Source organism: Electrona antarctica, assembly GCF_951216825.1.
Source record: "Electrona antarctica genome assembly, chromosome: 13".
Taxonomy (NCBI): domain Eukaryota; kingdom Metazoa; phylum Chordata; class Actinopteri; order Myctophiformes; family Myctophidae; genus Electrona; species Electrona antarctica.
In genome coordinates this window covers 36,225,595-36,246,717 of record NC_136794.1, presented here as the reverse complement: position 1 = coordinate 36,246,717, position 21,123 = coordinate 36,225,595, and the positions used below count along the sequence as shown (strand labels likewise).

At 41.5% G+C, this 21,123-nt stretch overlaps 1 protein-coding gene and 1 long non-coding RNA gene across 6 annotated transcripts; one reads left to right on the top strand and one right to left on the bottom strand.

Annotated features, from left to right (window-relative positions):
- On the bottom strand, positions 1-3,068 carry LOC306935638. 2 transcript variants are annotated; one of them, XR_013791408.1, is made up of 3 exons: positions 2,909-3,068; positions 1,356-1,478; positions 1-944 (listed from the first exon to the last, which is right to left on the bottom strand). It is a non-coding gene; the product is annotated as an uncharacterized lncRNA (long non-coding RNA). The 2 variants fall into 2 exon arrangements; XR_013791409.1 differs by having other exon boundaries at positions 2,849-3,064.
- Positions 3,069-3,209: 141 nt separating this feature from the next.
- LOC306935635 (protein FAM171B-like) lies at positions 3,210-21,057 on the top strand. 4 transcript variants are annotated; one of them, XR_013791406.1, is made up of 10 exons: positions 3,210-3,660; positions 8,627-8,860; positions 9,533-9,631; positions 10,802-10,960; positions 11,527-11,697; positions 14,894-15,010; positions 15,692-15,806; positions 16,266-17,322; positions 20,067-20,351; positions 20,443-21,057. XR_013791406.1 is itself a non-coding variant. In XM_079518740.1 (8 exons), the coding sequence occupies exons 1-8, from the start codon at positions 3,492-3,494 to the stop codon at positions 17,224-17,226; spliced, it is 2,019 nt and encodes a 672-aa protein (XP_079374866.1). In that variant the 5' UTR covers positions 3,210-3,491; the 3' UTR covers positions 17,227-17,634. The 4 variants fall into 4 exon arrangements, 2 of the variants coding, with proteins under 2 accessions (XP_079374866.1, XP_079374865.1); XR_013791407.1 differs by having other exon boundaries at positions 20,067-21,057; XM_079518740.1 differs by lacking the exons at positions 20,067-20,351; positions 20,443-21,057 and having other exon boundaries at positions 9,533-9,625; positions 16,266-17,634.
- Positions 21,058-21,123: the final 66 nt, after the last annotated feature.

Below are 21,123 nucleotides of genomic sequence, written 5' to 3'. Positions count from 1 at the left end.
ACCAAAGACTTTCCCACATTCTGTACAAGTAAAGGGTTTTTCACCTGTATGAATCCTCATATGTTTTTTCAGATTACCCTTCTGATTAAAGGCTTTATCACACTCTACACAACTAAAGGGTTTTTCACCTGTATGAATACTCATGTGTTGTTTCAGACCCCACCTGTGACCAAAGACTTTCTCACATTCTGTACAGCTAAAGGGTTTTTCACCTGTATGAACCCTCATGTGTTGTTTCAGAATACCCTTCATACCAAAGACTTTGCCACACTCTGTACAAGTAAAGGGTTTTTCACCTGTATGAATCCTCATGTGTTGTTTCAGGTTACACTTAAGACCAAAGTCTTTGCCACACTGTGTACAAGTAAAGGGCTTTACCCCCGTATGAGTTATCATGTGTATCTTCAGATGACCATATGTATTGAACCTGCTTTCACAAACCTTACAAGTGAAGGATTTACGTATGAATGTCCTCATGGATGGAGTATGTTTTGATGATTTCAGGTCCTGTGGCAACTTGTGGCTCAAAGACAACCTTTGTCCATCCACATGTGTCTTGTATGATTTATCAGCCTCCTCTGGTGTTTGAAGCAGCTCCTCCTGGACCAAACCAGGGTTCCTCTCCTGTTGTTCAGTGTAAACCTCCTCTTTACACACAGCTGGCTGTGGGAAATCCGGTTTTGATGTTCCATAGTCAGCTTGTGCTCTAATGTGTGTAGTTGAGGTGGTGGCTAGGGGCTCTGTCTCTATATTTTCATCATCATCTTCACTTTTCACAACTAGTAATGTCAACATTGACCCAACCTCCTCTGGTCTTTGAAGTAGCTTCTCCTTCTGTTCCACTTTAATCTGTGGAGACTCTGGTTCCTCCTGGACCAGATTGAGGCTCCTCTCCTGGTTTTCAGTGGACACCCCTTCCTTACACACAGTAGGCTGCACATAATCTAGAAAAAGGAGAGCGAAGGCAACATGAGCAGAAAACAGCTGATTTTTATGTTTGATTAGGTGTTCCTTCATGCTCGTTTAAGCACGGCTAGATGGCTACTTCAACCAATCAGATTGCTTCCTCCCTTTTGCTTAGGTCGGGAGTGGCTTATTGTCTGTATCAGCCTGTAACACGCGGGACCCCTGGGAGATGGATGCTGAGGTGGAGCGCCACACCTACCATCAGCTCCCAGTACTTACCGCATGACTTGCCACACCCCAGCCATGCTACTCATACGCTCAGTTGGTGGTGCCCGGGATTCAACCCATGACCTTGTGGTCCAAAGGCAAGGGCTCTACTGACTAAGTACCCGGATATATGCCACTTTATGATACCATAGAGAGAGAGAGAGTGTGTGTGTGTTACTCACAGTAGTCGTCCTCCATGGTGAAGATGGTAGGCATGCATGCAGTAGTCCTTCAGAGGGCAGCAGAGAGTCGGGGCTGCTGAGTACTAGGAATGCATGTGGTCCTTACTGGATAGATGACCATCACTGTTGCACGCACGCACACACACCCCAATTTTTTAACTCTCGTAGATGTATTTATCGATTCTGACATTTTCAATCTACGAGAGTTCATGATTTATAAATTCAAGACGTATATCCTTGGGTGCGTCGAGCGGAACCACCTGCCTCAAAGTAACACTGAACATGTACAAATGCAAAATCTAAGGTGCTTTCCTGGTTGCCCCACCTGTCCGATTATTCTCCGGGAAGGTTCTGAAAGCTGAAGGTCCGTAGTTTTCGATAAAATGTTTTAATCCACTCTCTCGGAATCTGTCATCCATCTTGGATCTGTCCTCCATTGCAACTGCACAACAGCGCCACTTGGCGGCCAGGGTTGCGCAGCCAGTTGCACTCATTTAGGGAGACAAGGACAGATCCAAGATGGATGACAGATTCCGAGACCGAGTCGATTAAAACTACGGACCTCCGGGTTTCAGAACCTTCCCAGAGAATAATCGGACAGGTGCGGCAACCAGGAAAGCACCTTAGATTTTGCATTTGTAGGCCTACATGTTCAGTGTTACTTTGAGGCAGGTGGTTTCGCTCGACGCACCCAAGGCTATAAGTCTTTGAACTCTCGTAGATTGAAAATGTCAGAATCAATAAATACATCTACGAGTTCAAATTTCGGGCTCTCACACGCACCAGCGCGCGCACACACACACACACACACACACACACACACACACACACACACACACACACACACACACACACACACACACACCTTAAATGTTCTACATTTCTCATGTAACCCTGAGACTGAATAGAATACAAATTCAACCACAATTCTAAACTCTTGTTTTTCTAGATTGATTTGCCTTGCATTTGTCTTTAGAATTCGGTACAAGTGATCAGCTCATCGGTTCTAATGTGACAGAGGGGAGAAAAGTAGTGAAGTGAAGTTGTATTCACAGGCTGATGGGAATATCTCAGTATTATTAAATAAACATGAATTATCTGAACCTGCCACCGCCTCCACAGCCTGTTTTGCCTCTATAGTAGTACAGCATCCAGACCAGCTGACATTCTCCATAATAAACATGACATACTGTACTCTACTACCCCCCATATCAGTTATATATTATGCTGTGTTCATTCTGAATCATGATAGAATGCAATAATGATTCAGAATTAATGCTTTGTTCAATTACAAAAATGTCCAAATCAATCCTAATCAAAGCACTGAGAAGTCTTAATCTATTCTACTCACTACTGCACCCAAGACATTGTAAAAAGAAAGAAATGTAAAAAAGCCCCAATGTGTCTATTATTATTATTATTATTATTATTATTATTATTATTATCCTTGAGCAATAAGTTTAACCATTATCATAGCTAAAAAGTTAGCTTACCTTCAGTTCAGATGCAGTTCAGGCTGACACATGGATTCGCCTTTAATTGTTTGACATTACCCGTAGTCCCGTACCGTTGCTGTATCCTGTGTGCATTCAAAACATAACTCTGCACTGCAGACTCACTGTTTTTGCTTGAATAAGATAACCATTTATTATTCCCACGGTGATTATGATTCCACTGAAAAACCAAAACATGTAAAAAGTATTTTTACACTTCCGGGTCAAACGCTACAAGCCATTTAAGGCATGATTTAAGGTGCATTACCGCCACCAACTGGACTGTGTAGAGGAGATTGTTCAGCAAACCAATACAATAAAACGCCTAGATATGCTCTGCACAGCATGCCCTGGGTGAGCATGCCATGGGCAACTCCATGCAAGTGGATGGGAGGAGAAATCCGGTAACGTCTCTATTATCTCTACTCTATGGACGCCAATCTCCTAGTCTACAGTCACCGCTCTGCTGAGAGAGAGAAGTCAGTGGTGACAGTCAGAGGGAGGGTGACAGCTAGGCAGCACAGAAAAGAGTTGAAGATGGCGTTGGAGGAGTATAGCTAGGCTACCGACCGCACACGCACATACAGTTACTTTTCTGGTGCACTGACTGCAGACTGCCGCAGACCTTAACCTAACTGAAGTCATGCGACGACAAGTAATATTCTTCCTATCTGCGTTGGTTTCCTTCGAGGCTGTAACGGCGAGCGAGGACTCATATCTCACTGGACGCACGCTGCGTCCTAATGATGATGGGAACTTCTCTGAACAACATCAGCACCAGGACTTTGAACAACGCGTTGATTCATCCGCAGGTGTGTTAGCTTAATTAGCCTACGTGGTTTTACAGAATACATTTTTAACTATCTTTTGACACCTATTGAGGGCGACATTAGAGCTACAGTATGGACCAAGAGCTCCCTGTCTTTTAACGTCGTTTTGGAATTTATGAGGCAATTTGTAATCGGTAATTAGTTAAAATGCATTTCATATACATATTGATGATATGTTTTCTGCATTTCATCTGGCTACTTTTGTTTTGCATCAGAATTTTGCGGAAAACCCTGGCTGTAGCTGGTGGCGATTTACCACATTATTGTTGTTTTCCAGCCGACTGAAATAAATAGGCTATAGGGGAAAAAATGACAGTTGAAAGAAGTGGGACACACACTAGTGTAGATATGTGTGTTTATTGTAATATCTGCGCCTGTCATTTGAACAGAAAGACATCTACATTAGAGTGAGTGAGTCATATGACACACACACACACACACACACACACACACACACACACACACACACACACACACACACACACACACACACACACACACACACACACACACTTTTCATTGCTTGTTGTTTACAGCAGCAGGCGAGGAGAGGAGCTGAATGGAGGGATTTGTGACTTCCTCTTTACACAGTTCATGACTAATTCATGATGCGTAGGAGACGAGTAGGCATACATTCCCATTCTTCACCCCCTTGATGATGATGATGATGATACAGCAGGCAGTGATTTCTCAAACTGATTTCTCAAGGCCCCCCAGTTTGGTATTAATTTAGGGCCTTGGACCCCAATAAGCAATAACTCTCAGTGTTACAGAGCTGTTAGGGTAAACTATCAATCATATAGATGGCGACCCCTCAAGGACCCCTGGGGGTCAAACAACATAAAGAAATAAACATGTTTCATGAATTAATAACAAATTCAGTGATTTCTTTTTCAGTAATTTCATGAAGAAATAAAAGAAAAATCAACTTAGAAGTTGGTTGATTTAAAATGTATTTGTGTGCTTGTGCTCCGGACAAGTGACTTTTGTGCCCGGACAAGTGAATGGGATATTTACTTGAGGACAAGTGCCTCAAATGTCATATTTAGCTCCCTCCATTATAGCTTATGTTTTTAGCCACATTGTACCCCTCTGCTGCCATGAGTGATTCAAGTCCCAGCACGGCCAGCTCACCTGTCTCCCATAGGGTCGGATTTATATGTCGTTGTACGGTAGTGTCACTCACCGAAAATAGCAGGTCTAAGCTCACAATGCGCATCAGTGTGACACGTGAGCTTGTATATCTGTTATTATCTCACACTGTCATCTTTCACTGTCAGGGAGGTTCACTACCCACTGACTCTCTGAACAAAAGCCACCTTTCTTGTAACAGATGGTCAGTTCTTGCATGCTGAGATTAACAACCTCCATTTGTTTTCCACACATAATTGAAACTATGAGAGAAACATCATGGAGTATAGTAAATTCTTTGAAAACAGGGCTGTTCATATAGTCAACATGCCCCCCCCCCCTCCTCTCCAATTACCAGGCCCAGACCTGTAAGAATCCTTTGTCTCAAATCTCTGCTGGAATTGTTATTTGCTGACCTGTGCAAGAGATGCTTAGGCCGATTTGGTCGACATGCCAAGGGGTGTGACGCATTTTTGTCTGATGGCAGAATGCATGGCTTAATTCCAACACACACCACACACACACACACACACACACACACACACACACACACACACACACACACACACACACACAGAGAGAGAGGCTGGGGGCTATCAGAGATAAGTCCCTGTGGGACCATCTGTTTGTCCTGACTGTGAGTCCTGAGAGTTGACCACTCAACACGTTTCTGTTCCTTCCTGCCTGGCAAATCAACAGTGTTGTTCTCCAAAGTAAGCCGTCCTATAATATTATTTGGTACATTGCCTTTAAATAGAAAGTTGCTTTGCAAGAATTGATAACTTCCAGCATCTTTGAGCCAAGTGATTATCGATGGAAGAGTGTACCATTGATCACATTCATATTTGATACTAGTAAGCCTGATGTGTTGTGTGGCAAAAATCGCAGATTTACAAGTTCAATTTAGTTCAATTATTGACAATTGTTGAATAATGCCTATAATGACATAACTAGGGATTCTAGGTTGAAAGTAATCCTGCCTGCCTTTCCTAGCCATATGGTCATGCAAGGTACCAACCTGCACATCAGGAGCAATTAGGCGTTCAGAGTCTTGCTCAAGGACACTTCAACACTAATACCTCTTTTACACAGCGACCATCTCCAGATAAAACGGCAAAGTCCTGTTGCGTTCTCAATTTTTATTGACCACTTTATGAAAACGCTATAATGTCGCTAGGTGGCGGTAACGGGCTGCCAAATAGACCAGTCACCCACGTACAAGAAGAAGAACCCCTTCACGCAACCCTATTGGGGTTTTGAATGATTCCAGAACACAACGTGGTTGTGGCCGCAGCCCAGAGCATGCAGGCAGAGCGCGCCACGGGATGGTTATATATTTTATAATACATTAGGCTACATAAACCTATCACAAGGCTTTTTATTTACATCATGGTTTTACATTCACCATCGCTGATGAGCAGCGCTTTGTAGGCGAGGAGGGAGGCTTGTTCAGGAACTCCATTATATCATATATGGCTCTGCATCAATGTAATAAACATGCGCTGTGAGCCAACGTGAGCCATGATGTCATAAGTTTTGCGGATTCACCGTTTTGCCTGTTTACATGGAGAAGGGATAAAACGGCGTTCTCAAAGATTTCCACTCTGGAAGGTGGTTTCACTTTGTTGCGTTTTCACCACCTGAAAACACCATTCTCGTCTAAAGGGACACCAGCAAACGATACTTTATTTAGCCGTTTTCTATGAACACCGTTCTCGTGTAAAGACCACCTAAGTCTGGGGGAGCCTGGGATCGAACTGGAAACCTCACAGTTGAGGTCATGTACAGTATGTATAAAGGCATTAAGCAGATAATTATGCATTATTTATTGTATGTTTAAGTAAGTAACACATTTAAGTATGTTTGTAATGCATTACAGACATGGGCTTAATAGAACGTGCTACCCATTTTTACAAGGCTTTTATAGTCAGTCCTCAGAATTATGTCTCTGTGGCCTAAAACAACACATTTTTATTTTCCCTATTCCATAATACTCTTTGTGATGGGGCTCATTCGGCCAAATGGGCAGATTACACTAATCTGCCGATTTATCAACCCCCTTCTGTCATGTTTGGCCAATAATGCCCATTGCCCAATGTATATAGCTTTGCGTAGCCAGACGAATCTGCAATGCAAATTGCCCAGTGATATTGTCTAGCTATGCAAACAATATATACATGTCATGTATAGTCCATAGTTAGTTAGTTGCTGTGAGAGTGAGGTGTAGCCAACACCAACTCGGGATTCCTGGATTGCTCCACAATTTCCTATCCAACATCAGGTTCTTGTCGAGCTCTTCAGTGTTGTCAGCCAAGCTGTCGCGCCGTATAGTCCATATAGTATAGTATAGTGAAGTCCATACTCTGTAGTATGACAAACAATACCATACCACTTGCCGATAATAATTAATTTATGAGCTAACAACTTCGTGCTGGTGGAAAACGGAACTAAAAGAAGAAAAATACTGTAGGAAATTGGAGATTGGAAGCCATACAAACTGTAGTTCCATGTTCAGTTGGTAAAATATTCTACTAAAGCCTGATTTTTGTCATACAAAGGTGTATACATTAAACACTTTCATGTCGTTACCTTTTTTTTTTATTGATCGAATACTTTAACAGTTTCAAAAAGTACTGAGTAGAGTAGTAGTATAGACTGTAGAATAGAGGCTATGCGCGTGGGTTACATCATCGTACCCAGAAGTAATGCGGGAACGCCTACTGAGTGGCAAAAACCTACTTTCTGGTCTTGACAGCCCATACATCCAAGCAGAAACCGATCTGATTGCATTAAACAACATGAGGATGAACCGTCACAGGAGCTCAGCTGGAGAGTAGTCGATGCATGCATGACTTCAGTGCTCTGCCTGAACTGGCATGATGCTTCATTTAACACATCAAGCTGACCGAGGGTAATGGCCGTTAGGACGAGAGATAGGCAGGCTATACTCGCACACGTGTGAGAAGTGAAGTCCCACCACAATGTTGTACTGATGATTGCTGAGCAGCACGTGGACCTCCCCCCCATCCATGTTTCAAGGCCTTTTATTATTCACTAACTACATTCATATTTCATAATAGCGCTATACCTCATACCACAGAAGGGGTGGGTAGATCAATGGATAGACCATGTGATAGACCATCGGAGAATTTGTCCTATTTGTGTAATTGGTGGTTTGGTTGGTAGGCCACCTGAACACCTGAAGTGATCATCTTCATATTTGAATGATCATGTCATTCAAATTACATTATTGGAAAGCAATGTTTAGAGGCCAGCATGCTGGCAACAGTTACTGTTTTTGAATTGTGCAAAATCAGGCCAAATCGTTAATAGCATCCGGAACACAGTAATTAAGGCCCACAGAGGAGTTTTTGATCAGTGCCATTAATAAGTCCTTGGATCTGATAACTGGACTCACTTAGGTTAGCTAAAACGTAGATCCATAGTTGTTTCGTCCCTTGTCTAAATTGTGGTAAAATCTGTGGCCCTAAATTGTGGTAAAATACATGGCCCTATACTGGAAAGAACAGAATTTGTGATCTACAAGCTCATAGCGCAGCACCGAGTGCCGCACTACAAGCTTGTATATCTGCTATTTTTTTTTATCTTGAAAATGTGGCGCAAATCTTTGAATTATATTCTTTCACCGTGAACATTTGTAACTCAAATATTTGCTTCTGCGGGGACCCTGGAACAAGATATGCACATAATTCCGTGGGTCCTTGACATGAAAAAGTGTGAGTAACACTGACATAGAAATATAGGTTTTTCAGAAAGCTGTTTGCTAAATGGGTTAACATCCTCATCCTCCTTTCAGGTTCTACTTTTACGCTGAAGGTCCAGGTGAGTGACGCGTTGGACGGCCACGCTCTGGACCAAGCCGTGGTGGAGGTGTTTGTCGACTACACCAAGACTAACATGGCAGTCGCCAGGGAGGACGGCGTTGTGTTGCTTCACGTGCCCTACCGAGCTGGCCTGCCCGTTGCCATAGTAGCCAGCAGGGACCGATACATCCCCACGATGCTGCCTTGGAAGACCAGCAGAGTGCCAAGTGAGCCCACTTTACAATTTAGGCATTTTGCAGATGCTCTTAATCGAGAGCGAATTACAGTGAGAAAGAATAACACATGGTAATACATCAAATGCATAGAAAATAGTCATCAAGGATCATAAGTAAATTAAGAACCTAACATCCGTTTAAAAGCAGAATGTCTGTACAATGAAACTATAAGTATACACTATAGAATGCTATGTCTACATAATATTGTGTGTGTGTGTGTGTGTGTGTGTGTGTGTGTGTGTGTGTGTGTGTGTGTGTGTGTGTGTGTGTGTGTGTGTGTGTGTGTGTGTGTGTGTGTGTGTGTGTGTGTGTGTGTGTGTGTGTGTGTGTGTGTGTGTGTGTGTGTGTGTGTGTGTGTGTGTGTGTGATATTCTCTTCAGTTCTTTCTCTGAATGGGAACCCATTTTTGGGTTGCGTTGCAATGTACAGTATATAGCAACATAATTGTTTTGTATTGTTTTTAATAATTATTTTAAGTTTCTCAGCCTCATGGGTCAATGGGTTAAATATACTGATAAGAGATGATGGCAATGGTTGTGAATGGAGACCCGCTTGCCTCTGTACGAAAAAAATGTACCAAGGAAATATCATGCCACACTGCTATGTAGTGGAATTTAGATTTTGAATATGCATGCATTTCTCTCCCTTTTCTCTTGATTGCAGTATTTTCATCTGTGTCCCTGTCACTACATGGCTCGAATCAAGGCAACATATGGCTATTTGAAGACTCTGTCCTTATAACTGGCAAAACATCTGGTACAGGTATGTGCTTTTTGGTGTACACTGCATGGAAACTTGATTAACTAGAACGAAGTAGAATGGATAGCTCCGCCAACATGGCAACTGTCAAGATATGCCATTTCCACCTTAGATCTGAGTGAACAATTTCTGCCTTACCCTTGAATGTGACCTTGTTCTTTGACCCTTTCAACCCAAAGGTTATCCTTCCCACAAAAGGTCATGAAACTTCACTAATCTTGTGTTATTTTGTTCACATACAGACCAACAAACATAATCTCAGTTGCAGCATTTGTATCAGTACTAGTAATATCTTACTAAATGCAGGTGCAGAGAGAATGTTCAGAAGAACCCAGTGAATTACCTATCTTTGTGGTACAGTATCTTAAGACAGTGTAACACAATAGGCCTATCTCACAGCCCGTTTTTCACGCCCACTTCCGGTAAATAGTGGTGACTTTAACATGGGCATTTACACGTTTTTTTCTCTGGAGAATCTAAGTACATTTTCTAATGTAAAAATGTGACAGACCAATATTATTATGAAGCAAACAAGATGGTAAATCAGGTCGAGCAGATAGAACAAACCTTACCTTGAGAAAACAAAAGTTGTAGACTTCTTAAATAACCTCTTTTAACATGTAGCGTCTATGGAGTGACGTCACGCTATCACCACTAACCCCGAAAGGGGGCGTATTTAGGGGGGCGGGGAAATTCTGTGAGATAGGCTTATTGCAGTGGTTGTAGGTGGTTGGTCTCCTTGCTCTTCTATTGAAACATTCAGATCCTGTGGTCAGGTAGGACACCTACTGGCTGACAGGCGATATTGCATGAAAGTTAAAGCCTTCCCAGTTTCAGACATGCTCTGTCTCTGTTAGAGCTCAACAGCTTAAAATTATGGCACTATGGGGTGGGGTTGGATGGGACCGTGCAAAAAAATAAACACTTGAGTTCAATATAATTATAATTTAATAATGAAATATATAGGAATCTGTCGACAGCCGATATGAAATAATTGCAAATAATTGGAGATCGGTCATAATTTCAATATTGTGCGTCTCTAGGCCTATATAAAATACATTGTTGCATGATATTTAATGACATCCCTAGTGCCTACCCCTCAATGTTCCCCTGTGTCAGTAATAAGACAGACTATTTTTCAATGGATTCTGTTGCTTTGCTTTGCCTCCACAGACGCCTCATCCCACCCCAGTGCTCGGTTTCCTAAGAAGCTGTTGCATTTGACAGAGAACAGCGACGTGGCCTCTCTCCAGGCGTACGTCACCGCCCCCAAACTGTCAACAGCGGAGAATACCTTTCTCCACACAGTGGGCGTGTTGAGCAGACAATCAGGTGAGTGAGCGAGAGATCAGACCTAGAGCACCGCTTCCCAAACACTGGGTCGAGACCCATTTGTGGGTCACGGACACATTTGTGTCTTTTTTTGTTTCCGACATTTTGTTTTAGTTATTATTATTTCAAAAATATTTGAAGCTGCATTCTATTGGGGAGGGGAGGGGAGGAAGAGGGTAGTGGGTGGAGGGGAGGCGGGCTCACTCATTCAGGTTAGTGAACCAATAGGAAGTTGGCGTCGGTTTCCCGCCCCTCTATGGTAGTCTATGCCCAGACAAACCATAGGGCTCTTTCAGGCTAAAGTTAATTTAACATGAATACAGCCATTTCACTTTCCCAAAATTAGGCTTTAGAGAAAAAATAATAATATTAATAAAAACAATATACTTAGTTGACAGGAGTCCCCAGGGGTCTTACATTTCTTCTCTGCACTAAACATCTTTGACAAAAATAGGCAATATTTGACTAGCAAATAGGCAATCTGCAAGCTCACACCGCGTCTCAAAGTGAAAAGGTTATTTTCGTATAACATTCCTTTGTTCCCTTGTTTTCATTTGCTTTTTAAGATTACACCAGCATTGAATTACGCCCCGTGGCAGCTGCCAGCATCCAGCTCTTCTCCAGTGAGACGGAGGTCCATATCAATGGATCCATACAGCTCACCCTCCCAGTGCGTGACAACTATAGACCCCGGGCCTCCAATGCTGTCCCAGCCTGGTTCTTCAACAAGACAACTGGTGGGTTCCAAGACCTGGTCAGAAACCCTGAAGTCCAAAATGTGTGATCACAACGGTGTGCTGTCTGCGTTGATCGTTAGATGCCTGAGGTTTCTACATAACACAATATATTATGAAATAAAGAAAGTTTAGACAATCAAAGGAAGTATTTTGAAGCCGACAAAATACGCTGCAAACGCATCCAGGCCTATGCCATTGTCACACAGAATTTTTTTATCGAGACAAGCAGTATATTAAAGCACAATATGTGTCCACAATAAACGACATACAAGACACATGACATGAACAACTAGAAAGGTCGCAATTTAAAAAAATTGCAAAGTGTGGTTGCCGCAGTGGCTTACATATGCCCCTCCCACTGATATTGCCAGCCAATTACAATGTCGCGTCACCCCTGCGATCATGCGTAAGTAATTCGGATGGGATTTATAAAACCAAAAAACATTTTTCTGCAAGAAACGGTTACATTTTTCGCATTTGCGGTGCCCCCTATGGATGAAAATGGAATCGCTTTTGGCTTTTGGTTGATTAAACCACCCGCGACATCTGATTCAAATTTGGGATGGATTGGACATTCCGTTCGTGACTTTAGGCATATTTTGTCAAATAGGCCCCTCCCACTAACTTCGGACGAAGATTAAGGCCGAACGATACGGACAAAAAAAATTCAAAAAATCTGAAAAAAATTGAAACGCGGTCCGATAGGTCCAGAGATCATGTGTACCGATTTCTGTGAGATTCGGACAAAATCTGTAGATTTAGAAAATAAAAGTGTGCTTTGAAGAAAATTCAAAATGGCGGAAAATCTATCCTGACGCAAATGGGCGTGGCCTATATGGGGAGATGCGTCATGACCCAAGGAATCCAGGGCAAAATAATTTAGATTTTACGACCAACGGTTCAAGAGTTATAAGCCAAAACGTAAAGTGGGCTGTTATAGTGCCACCATGAGGCCGACCGAAATAATTATAAGTTAATTAATTTTAGTAAGTATTACGAATTATCCCTACAAGTTTTGTAACTATAGCCCTTACGGTCTCCGAGGAAAAAATACTTGAACGTGATTTTTCGCATTTTCCCATTCATGTCAATGGGGAAATATAATTCACTAATAAATTAATATCAATTAAACTATACAATATTTCTCTTAGCAATGAGCAAGCACACCATTCCCGATTTTTCCGGTCAATTTGACATATGGGTCAAGTGCGTACAGTTAAAACTGTGGGAGGAGTAGCGTTTCAAAAAAAAGGTTACTCCAGTAAAATAATAAAGTGTTACGATTACAATAGTCTGGTTGCCCTTTAGGGCAACCACACTAATGAGACAAGAGGAGAACATGACCAAAGACGCTGCATACAGTGAAAAGTCCATCATGGAATTGGCATAATAATGTGATTGACCTAGATACGCAGCCTGTGTTTCTTCAATGTTGATGTTTTCATGTGGATAATCTTGGTGTTGTTACGATTCAAAGCCCCGAGGCAAATACTTGAGCATCAGGCCTAGTGTCATTTGCATGGCCTTGGTCATAAAAGTCTCTGTCATGTTGCTGAGATATAAAGGCGTGTGTAAATTGCCCCATGGTCTGCAACTTTGGGGGGAAAATGGGGCATTTATGTTTTCGCTACTGTACATTAACTTTTCTATTTATTTATTGATTGATTGATTTATAGTCTACATGGTTGCACATCATGTCTCACATCAACAATATTTTGGTGTGAGACACTGGCGCGTAACTAAGTATAAATCAGGTGTAACCTTAAAATAAAATACATATCTCTGTCTGTTGCACGACAGAGAGAAGAAGAAAGGATATATTGTCAAACGCTCACCCAGTAATTGTTTTTGAAGACATTTTGTGTAATCTTACAGCGATCAGTAATTTCAAAGCAATCAGGGGGTGGTAGGGAGGGGGAGATATGACACGTATGGACATATGACACGTATGGACGCATGATCCTAATGACATCATAATGCCATCATGTCATATTGTCATATTGTAATAATTTACACTCCACGCCATATAGATGATAGTCATAGATGATAGTCACTCATTACTCATCGATTAGCTGTCACATCCAATTAACGATTAGACGTGAGACTTGTTTCACACAAACCCCTTTCGGTTTGACAAGCTTTTGTCACATCTGTTTGTCAAGCAATATTGCAAGGGCCATATTGTCACCTTCTTAAACTAATGGCCTAAAGTGTTTCAGAAATGTATTTAAACTGATCCAAAATAAAAACTATATAGGATATGTCTTAATCATCACAAAAGTTCATAACAATGTATGACTATTTAACCTAAAATAACACTGTCTGTCAGTTATGTAACATAAGAGGATTAAACTTTGGCCTAAGTCACACTCTGACTTTTCAATTAGGACTTAGCGATTTTACCAGAGGTGGTCAGTGTCATGAAGAGCTGACTTAGGCAAAAAAAGAACACTTTTCCTCAAAAAATGACGTAGGCCATTAGTTTAAGAAGGTGACGATTAGCTCTGGTCCATAGCCTTCTACTGCTTCTACGATTCTGCCCTGCAGTATAAGGCTATGGGACTTTCAGTTTTAAATCTCAAATCGAAATCAGACCAGCCTCTCCTCTTTAGCGTATTTTAAAAGAACGTTTTTGCTACTCACCAAAACAAAGGCGGGTTGTGTCATTAGAAAGCCTACTTTCCTTAGTGGACGCACTCTGAGCCCCCCACCACACGTATAAACTGTACTTTTTGGCCAGAAAGGGATTTTTTTTCACCGGAGGAAAAATATTCTCTATGCGGCAGTTCTCTGGGCAATATCGGTAGAGGGCGCATTGGAGTAACTGAAAGTATTTTTTTTCCGGTGGAAACAAAATCCCTTTTTGGCCAAAAAGTACCATTTATACGTGTGGTGGGGGGCTCAGAGTGCGTCCACTAAGGAAAGTAGGCTTTCTATTGACACAACCCGTCTTTGTATTGGTGAGTAGGTCAAACGTTCGTGAGATTTCCACTAAAGAGGAGAGGCTGGTCTGATTTCGATTTGAGATTTAAAACTGAAAGTCCCATAGCCTTATACTGCAGGGCAGAATCGTAGAAGCAGTAGAAGGCTATGGACCAGAGCTAGGTGACGATATGACATGGTATAAATTAGGTAATTTTTATTTTAGACAGATGCTGTTTTAACTGAAAATACTATTTTCTATGTACATACGTAGGTGGGTGGATGAGGAAGGGCCTTGGGACGGTAAAGCAGATGGAGGGTAAACTGATGTGGAGCTTCACCGCTCCTCACCTCGGCTACTGGATCGCAGCACCACTGTCACCCACCAGCGGTAAACATTCACATCTAGTGGTTCATTAGACCAGTGGTTTTCAACCTTTTTCATGTCAAGGCCCAATATTTATTTGGAATTTGAACCATTTGATAAGATTTATTATCCTCTCAGACCCAAAACTTAGAAAATGTTATCGTTGGATAACATTTTGTCCACAATTCCATGCTGTATTGATGTGGTACCATTAGGAGAGATATCATACAGTCATAGGCAAACGTGAAATGTAACTCAAACGGCAAATGTAACTCTTGAAAGCGTAAAATGAAACCAAATGGACCCTCTCAAGAGTTAAAGATCTAATACGAGCCCATTTGGTTACCAACTCTCCATCATTTAGCTGGGGACCACCTGGGCTGGAACCTCCTCAAGGACCACTGGTGGTCCCCCAGACCACTGGTTGAAAACCACTGGGTTAGACCATAATGCCACTGACCACATATATCTTTATAGTTGTTTCCGTTGGTGTTTATCATTACATTAACAATACATTGTAAGAAGGTGTGCCTATTGCTGAAAATCACACTTGTGTGAAGTGAGGGGCTTCATACATCACAATGATCACATTCCGTGCTCAGCCAATCAAATCATCACTATGTGGTACACACAAAGCTGGCATAGTAAGTGTAATAAAAAAAGGAAACTTGATTGAAACTATATTTCCTCCCTGCTGTATTCTAGGTTTTGTGGGGACCAGAGACTTGATGTCACAGCATTGGTCTTTTCTCATGGCTGTCCTGGGAGGAACTCTTGTCATTATCGTTTGTCTGTTGCTGGCTGTGTTGTGTCATCACAGGTAACCAAGAATGTTTGGCAGACAAAACAGCACTGTCTGAAAGTTAATCCTACCTACTCTTTCGTAGTGATTTTGAGTAAACTAGCTGAAATCAGTTTGAGTAACTGGATACAGTTATCCTTATTATTATGGTCATGATGATTGTTGTTTTTGAGTGGTGCAACCACTCCTATAGACAGCTACTTGTATGTGTGTCCCTGGGTCCGTGCACGGAAATAGCATACAGTATTTTCACCACCAAGTGTCAAGTTGTGCAGCCTAACACACTACCAAGTCTCACTGTTGTGCAGCCTAACACACACATGCACACGCGCGCACACACACACACACACACACACACACACACACACACACACACACACACACACAGGCCAGGGATGAGAGCTAGTACTGTACAGTACAGTACCACTCACTTCAGACGGGTCTGATTTTTGTTATTATTATTCCCTACTCTGGCAGACGTTCCCTCGGTGAGATTAAGTCAAAGAAGATCCATGCTGATCGGATGCCAGCGTTGAAGAAAGACCAGACCACCTCGACCTACGACAATGAGCTATTTGAAGTATCTTCAGGACTCTCTTGTCACCACGTGATGGATGAGGTGAACCAGACATTCACAGAGAAAGACCATCTCCACAATGACTCAATTCTTTCCAAGTGCAATAGAATAGTTGGCCACAAAGCAGCGGGACATGGAATACCAGATCCTAATGACTACTTTGATAATCTGACTACCACAGATGTTGTTTCCCAGCAGATGAAAGTTCCCTTGTCTGTGGCGGATAATTTGTTTTTCTACAACCAACCTGTGGCCATCCTTCATGCCCCGACCTTCTTCCACTTGGAGGAGCAAACAGATCTGTGGAGCAAGTCGGCCACCCTACCGCGCGCCGCTGCTCCCGACGCTGCTCCCGTTGAGCCGCTGAGCACGGACAACTTCACCCAGACTCTGGGAAAAGGTCCCTCCTTGTCCCAGAATGAGACGCATGACATGGAGGGACAGACTGCAGGCCCAGAGGGGTCCCAGCAGGCCCCGTCTATCACTAACCTCTCCAGAAGCCACTTCAGCCTCCCGGCTGTGGCTGTGTCTGTGTCGGAACCAGGCACAATGAAGACAATCGGGGACAACAGGCACTCCTGCTCAGGTGCCTTAATCCCCGGAGAAATCCAGGGGAACGTCCCTTCTCCGCTCCCTCCACGGGCGTGGTTTGTGTCGCTGGAGGGCAAACCTGCAGCAGAGATTCACCGTAGCATCTCAGAGCAGCAGAGAAGACAGAGGCCAGCAGAAAGCCGTGATACTAGCCTAGACTCGGGGGTGGATATGAGTGAACTGAACCAGACGGCTGGCAAAAGGACAGTAACTCTGGAACGCAAGTCCACATTTATCAAGAGAGGCAGTAGGCCAGCCCCCGACCAATGAATATGGTTTCAAGCTGACATTAAGCTACCATGAAATCTTCCCTCTGGATGTGTCCCCTGTGTATCTGCAATTCTGCAGTTGCACTGACAGACTACGGTATGTTCATCAAGTGAATGAGTGAATGTTTAGGATACATATGGAATGTTACGGATTATTTTTAATGATTGTTAATGTATAAACCCAATGATACATTAATAATTATTATATCCCTGTTTGTGCAAACAGTATTGCATGTTTTTGTGTGACATTTTAACATTGAATTCCTTTCTCTTTTATATTTAGCAAATAGAGCACTGATTGTGATGTCAACATTTGTTAAGTAGATATCTATTTAATATCTTCAACCCCCCTCATATACTTTTTTTTTTTTATTTATTTATTTATTCCGAACAAATAAACAAGAAAAGACAGTAAATATTAAAAACAAAAAAGAAGCGTCCAAAAACTACAATAGTGATCTTTCATAATCCTTAACTTATATTTATGTTCGAAAAAGGAGTAGGAAGAAGTTTATTGAAAACTATCAAGTCCTACCCCTTCTTTGTGTATCTCAATACATCAAAACGTATCAAAATGATATTCAGGTTGATTTTTTTTCTTTGTTTACACATTTACAGTATTAATAACAATGGAAATACAAATAATTTAAATAAAAACAATCAAATCTATATAAGATCATTCAACTAAATATATAATTACAATGAATAATAATTATTATTAATAATGAATTATGGTAATGACAATAACTATTGTATATCATAAGATCAGCACTTTACCCAATTGGCTATTCTTCTAACCTATATCTCTTAATTATGTCGCTTTTGAACATCCCTTTGAACCCATTCCATGTCCTGCTTAGCTTCAGTTCATCTCTACATTTGTTCCATAGTGTAACCCCTTTGACAGAAATACAGTGTAATTTTGCATTGATACTGATAGTACTAGCTGTCACAGAAATACAATAAAAGTCCCCCTTTATGGCTTCAACTTCAGATAAAACTTGATCAATTGTGACCTCTAGTGGTAAGGTAAGGTAAGGTAATTTTATTTATAAAGCGCCTTTCAAAACAATCGTTACAAGGTGGTTGGTTTCCATTTGACTTATCAAGTGGGACTTAATTTTTTCCACCTCTAATTGAATAATTTGTATTTGCTATCCCAATTGCTAATTTGTATTTGCTATCCCAATTGCTTAAGACGGTGCAATTGATATTTATGAACATTGGCATTAACTCATTCCCAAAGACTGAAAACACTGAGTCTTGAGTTGAACTTTCCCCATTTTCAGTTGAACGAGCATGTGAGTTTCTGGGAATGAGAGTCAAAACAATTTAATAATGGAGCGAATATAGGCACAAACATTTTGGTAGACATACTCTTTCTACTATTTCCAGCTAAATATGAAAACAATGTAGTAAATGTAAAGTCCATATTCAAACGCGGCTGCATGGTTTTATATCTTTGTTTTTATTTTGAGCATAGATCATCGTGCACAGATACACTACGTGGCGCTAGAGCACCTGCCCTTTGCCCTCTGGACAGCAATGTGCCCTTTTTTGTACAGTGTACATTACAGTATGTGGACCATGGTGACATTGATCAATTCTTGATAAAATATTTATGCCCCAAAATCTATAAATCTCACTATTAAGGCAACCGGCCGGTTCCACGCACTGCACAAACAAGGTGCCCTTTTTTTCACTTGAGCACCTGCCCCTCTAAATGTCTGTGCATGCCACTGATCCTGGACGTGGCAGTATGGATTGGACACAAAACAAATCTTTATCATGGTTCAGTTGTAGACCAAAAAGTTCATTACAATATCGGAATGTCACACCATATCACCTTTTCTTTTCATTACCGTACAAAATGTTTTCCCATATACAAATACAACCTGAGCAGTGCATCAGATGAATACCAGAAATGCTCGCCTCAAAACTCATCGCGACGTTAATCCGGCGGAACGGTAGAACGGTCTCTACCTGTTATTAAACGTAACTTCAGTAAACTATGCCTAAATGGTTAAACCTAACATTATTCCCAATCCTAACCTTAACCTCAGTAAAACGGTGCCAAAACCTAACCCTATTCCTAAACTTAATTTCAGTAAAACTATGTCTAAACCTAGTAAAACCTCAGTAAAACAAATAGGCTAGAATACAAGAACCGCCCACTGAGCGCTCGGCGTGTGGCCGGCGGAAAATAATGAAGGCGAGTGTGTTTTAAGGCGAGCCTTCCGGTTACCCATTAGATAATGCAATAAATAAAAATGTAAAATGTCCTTCACATGACAAAACTGAAATAAATGAAGATCTCAATACCAGAGGTAAAGCCTAGTGGTGCATATAATGAGGCCTGCATCACAATGGTTTACATTATGGTCCCATATAGAATATCTTATTGTACATTATTCCATAGGTAGGGTACTTACTTACAATCTTACATGTCAATAACATGATTTTACTAGCTTAAAAGCTTCTGCCTCCATAGAGACATAAGCAGAGGCAAAACTGCGGTCTGCTGAGAAATTCTCCAACTGATCCAGTCAGATCTGTATTCTCTGAGAATACAGGTCTGGCTGGATCAGTTGGAATGTCTGTGTGCGTGCGTGCGATCGTTATCATATCATATGATATCAGCTATAGAACATACAGCTTCTATAGCTGTATGACATACATATATGTCATACAGTGTATGATATATCGGGAGGTTTTATCCCAGTAATTCCTTCATGACATCATTTTGATGCTCGAGTAGGGCGTTGAACAGGACTTCTGCTAATGCCTTGCTGCTCACACTGACAAGGATCTTTCTCATGCGTTCCGGATCTGTGTTCTCAGCATTGATTTTGGCGGCCAATTCAGCATGGAACCCTCCACTTATCAGATCATCAACGATGGACTCCACATTCTTGACGTTTTGGATCAAAGACCCCCGGTTCTTGTTGAAGAAATCCCTTTTGTCTATACACAAAACAAAAGAAAACATGCAATAAATAAGATGTCACAAGAGGGTAAGTTTAAAGAGAAATGGTTATATATGGATCTTGTGAAGAGAATCATCTGTACCTAGAACAGAAAGGCTGTTTGTGATCTTTGGTACAGGTGGTCCTGTGGATGAGAGAAGTGAAAGCCTTCATTGCAGTGTGATGGATATGATTAATATTATTAAACATTAAATTATCTAATTTACATGAACTATTTCCAGACATCAAAGTAGTAGCTGTTGATCCTTGGTTGTGGGGAGTGGGGGATACAAAATACAATTAAGTCATACAAAGAAGTCATTACCACCACCCGGCACAAACAATCAGCCCTTTTTTATATACCTGGCAGCGCAAAAGAAGGATTCCATTCCTTGAGTTGTGGATAAGTGTTGAGAATCTCTCTTTTTTTTAGAAGTTTGAGAAATTGAGATGCTGGTCGCTCCCCTCTATAAATCATTGTATCAATAAGTTGAATACAAGCACCGTCTGGCTGTGCTGTGTTCATCAGTTGTTTATAAACTCTTCCATCAATAATTCCTTCAGAGTGTGCATGCTGTAGAATGTGGAGATCTGAGCTGAGCCACTCGACAAGTTTCACCTTGTTGGCGACCAATATGGCCACAGACGAGCCCTATAGAAATGAGAAGCAGGTATTTATTATTTTTTCAATATGCATCCATTGCAACAATGGAACGTTATTTTGAATTGCTATTTGCCAGTAAACCTAGAGTATCTACCTGAGTGGATGCCATCGTTTTCTCTGTATGAAGCACAGCTGACAAGCAAAGAAGAAATGTAATCTTTCCTCATTGGTAGGGACAGTTGTGATTATGAATGATGTTAGAAATGTGTGCATGTACATAATAAATGTGTTTCATGTATTCATACTGATGAGCTTGTGCGCATACATA

What these genes read in the sequence shown, in the direction of transcription:
- LOC306935635 (XM_079518739.1), top strand. Translation starts at nt 3,492, where the DNA reads ATGCGACGACAAGTAATATTCTTCCTATCTGCGTTGGTTTCCTTCGAG. An exon ending in TGGCAAAACATCTGGTACAG is followed by an intron (nt 9,632 to 10,801) that starts GTATGTGCTTTT and finishes TTGCCTCCACAG; the next exon opens with ACGCCTCATCCCACCCCAGT. An exon ending in GTTCTTCAACAAGACAACTG is followed by an intron (nt 11,698 to 14,893) that starts GTGGGTTCCAAG and finishes GTACATACGTAG; the next exon opens with GTGGGTGGATGAGGAAGGGC.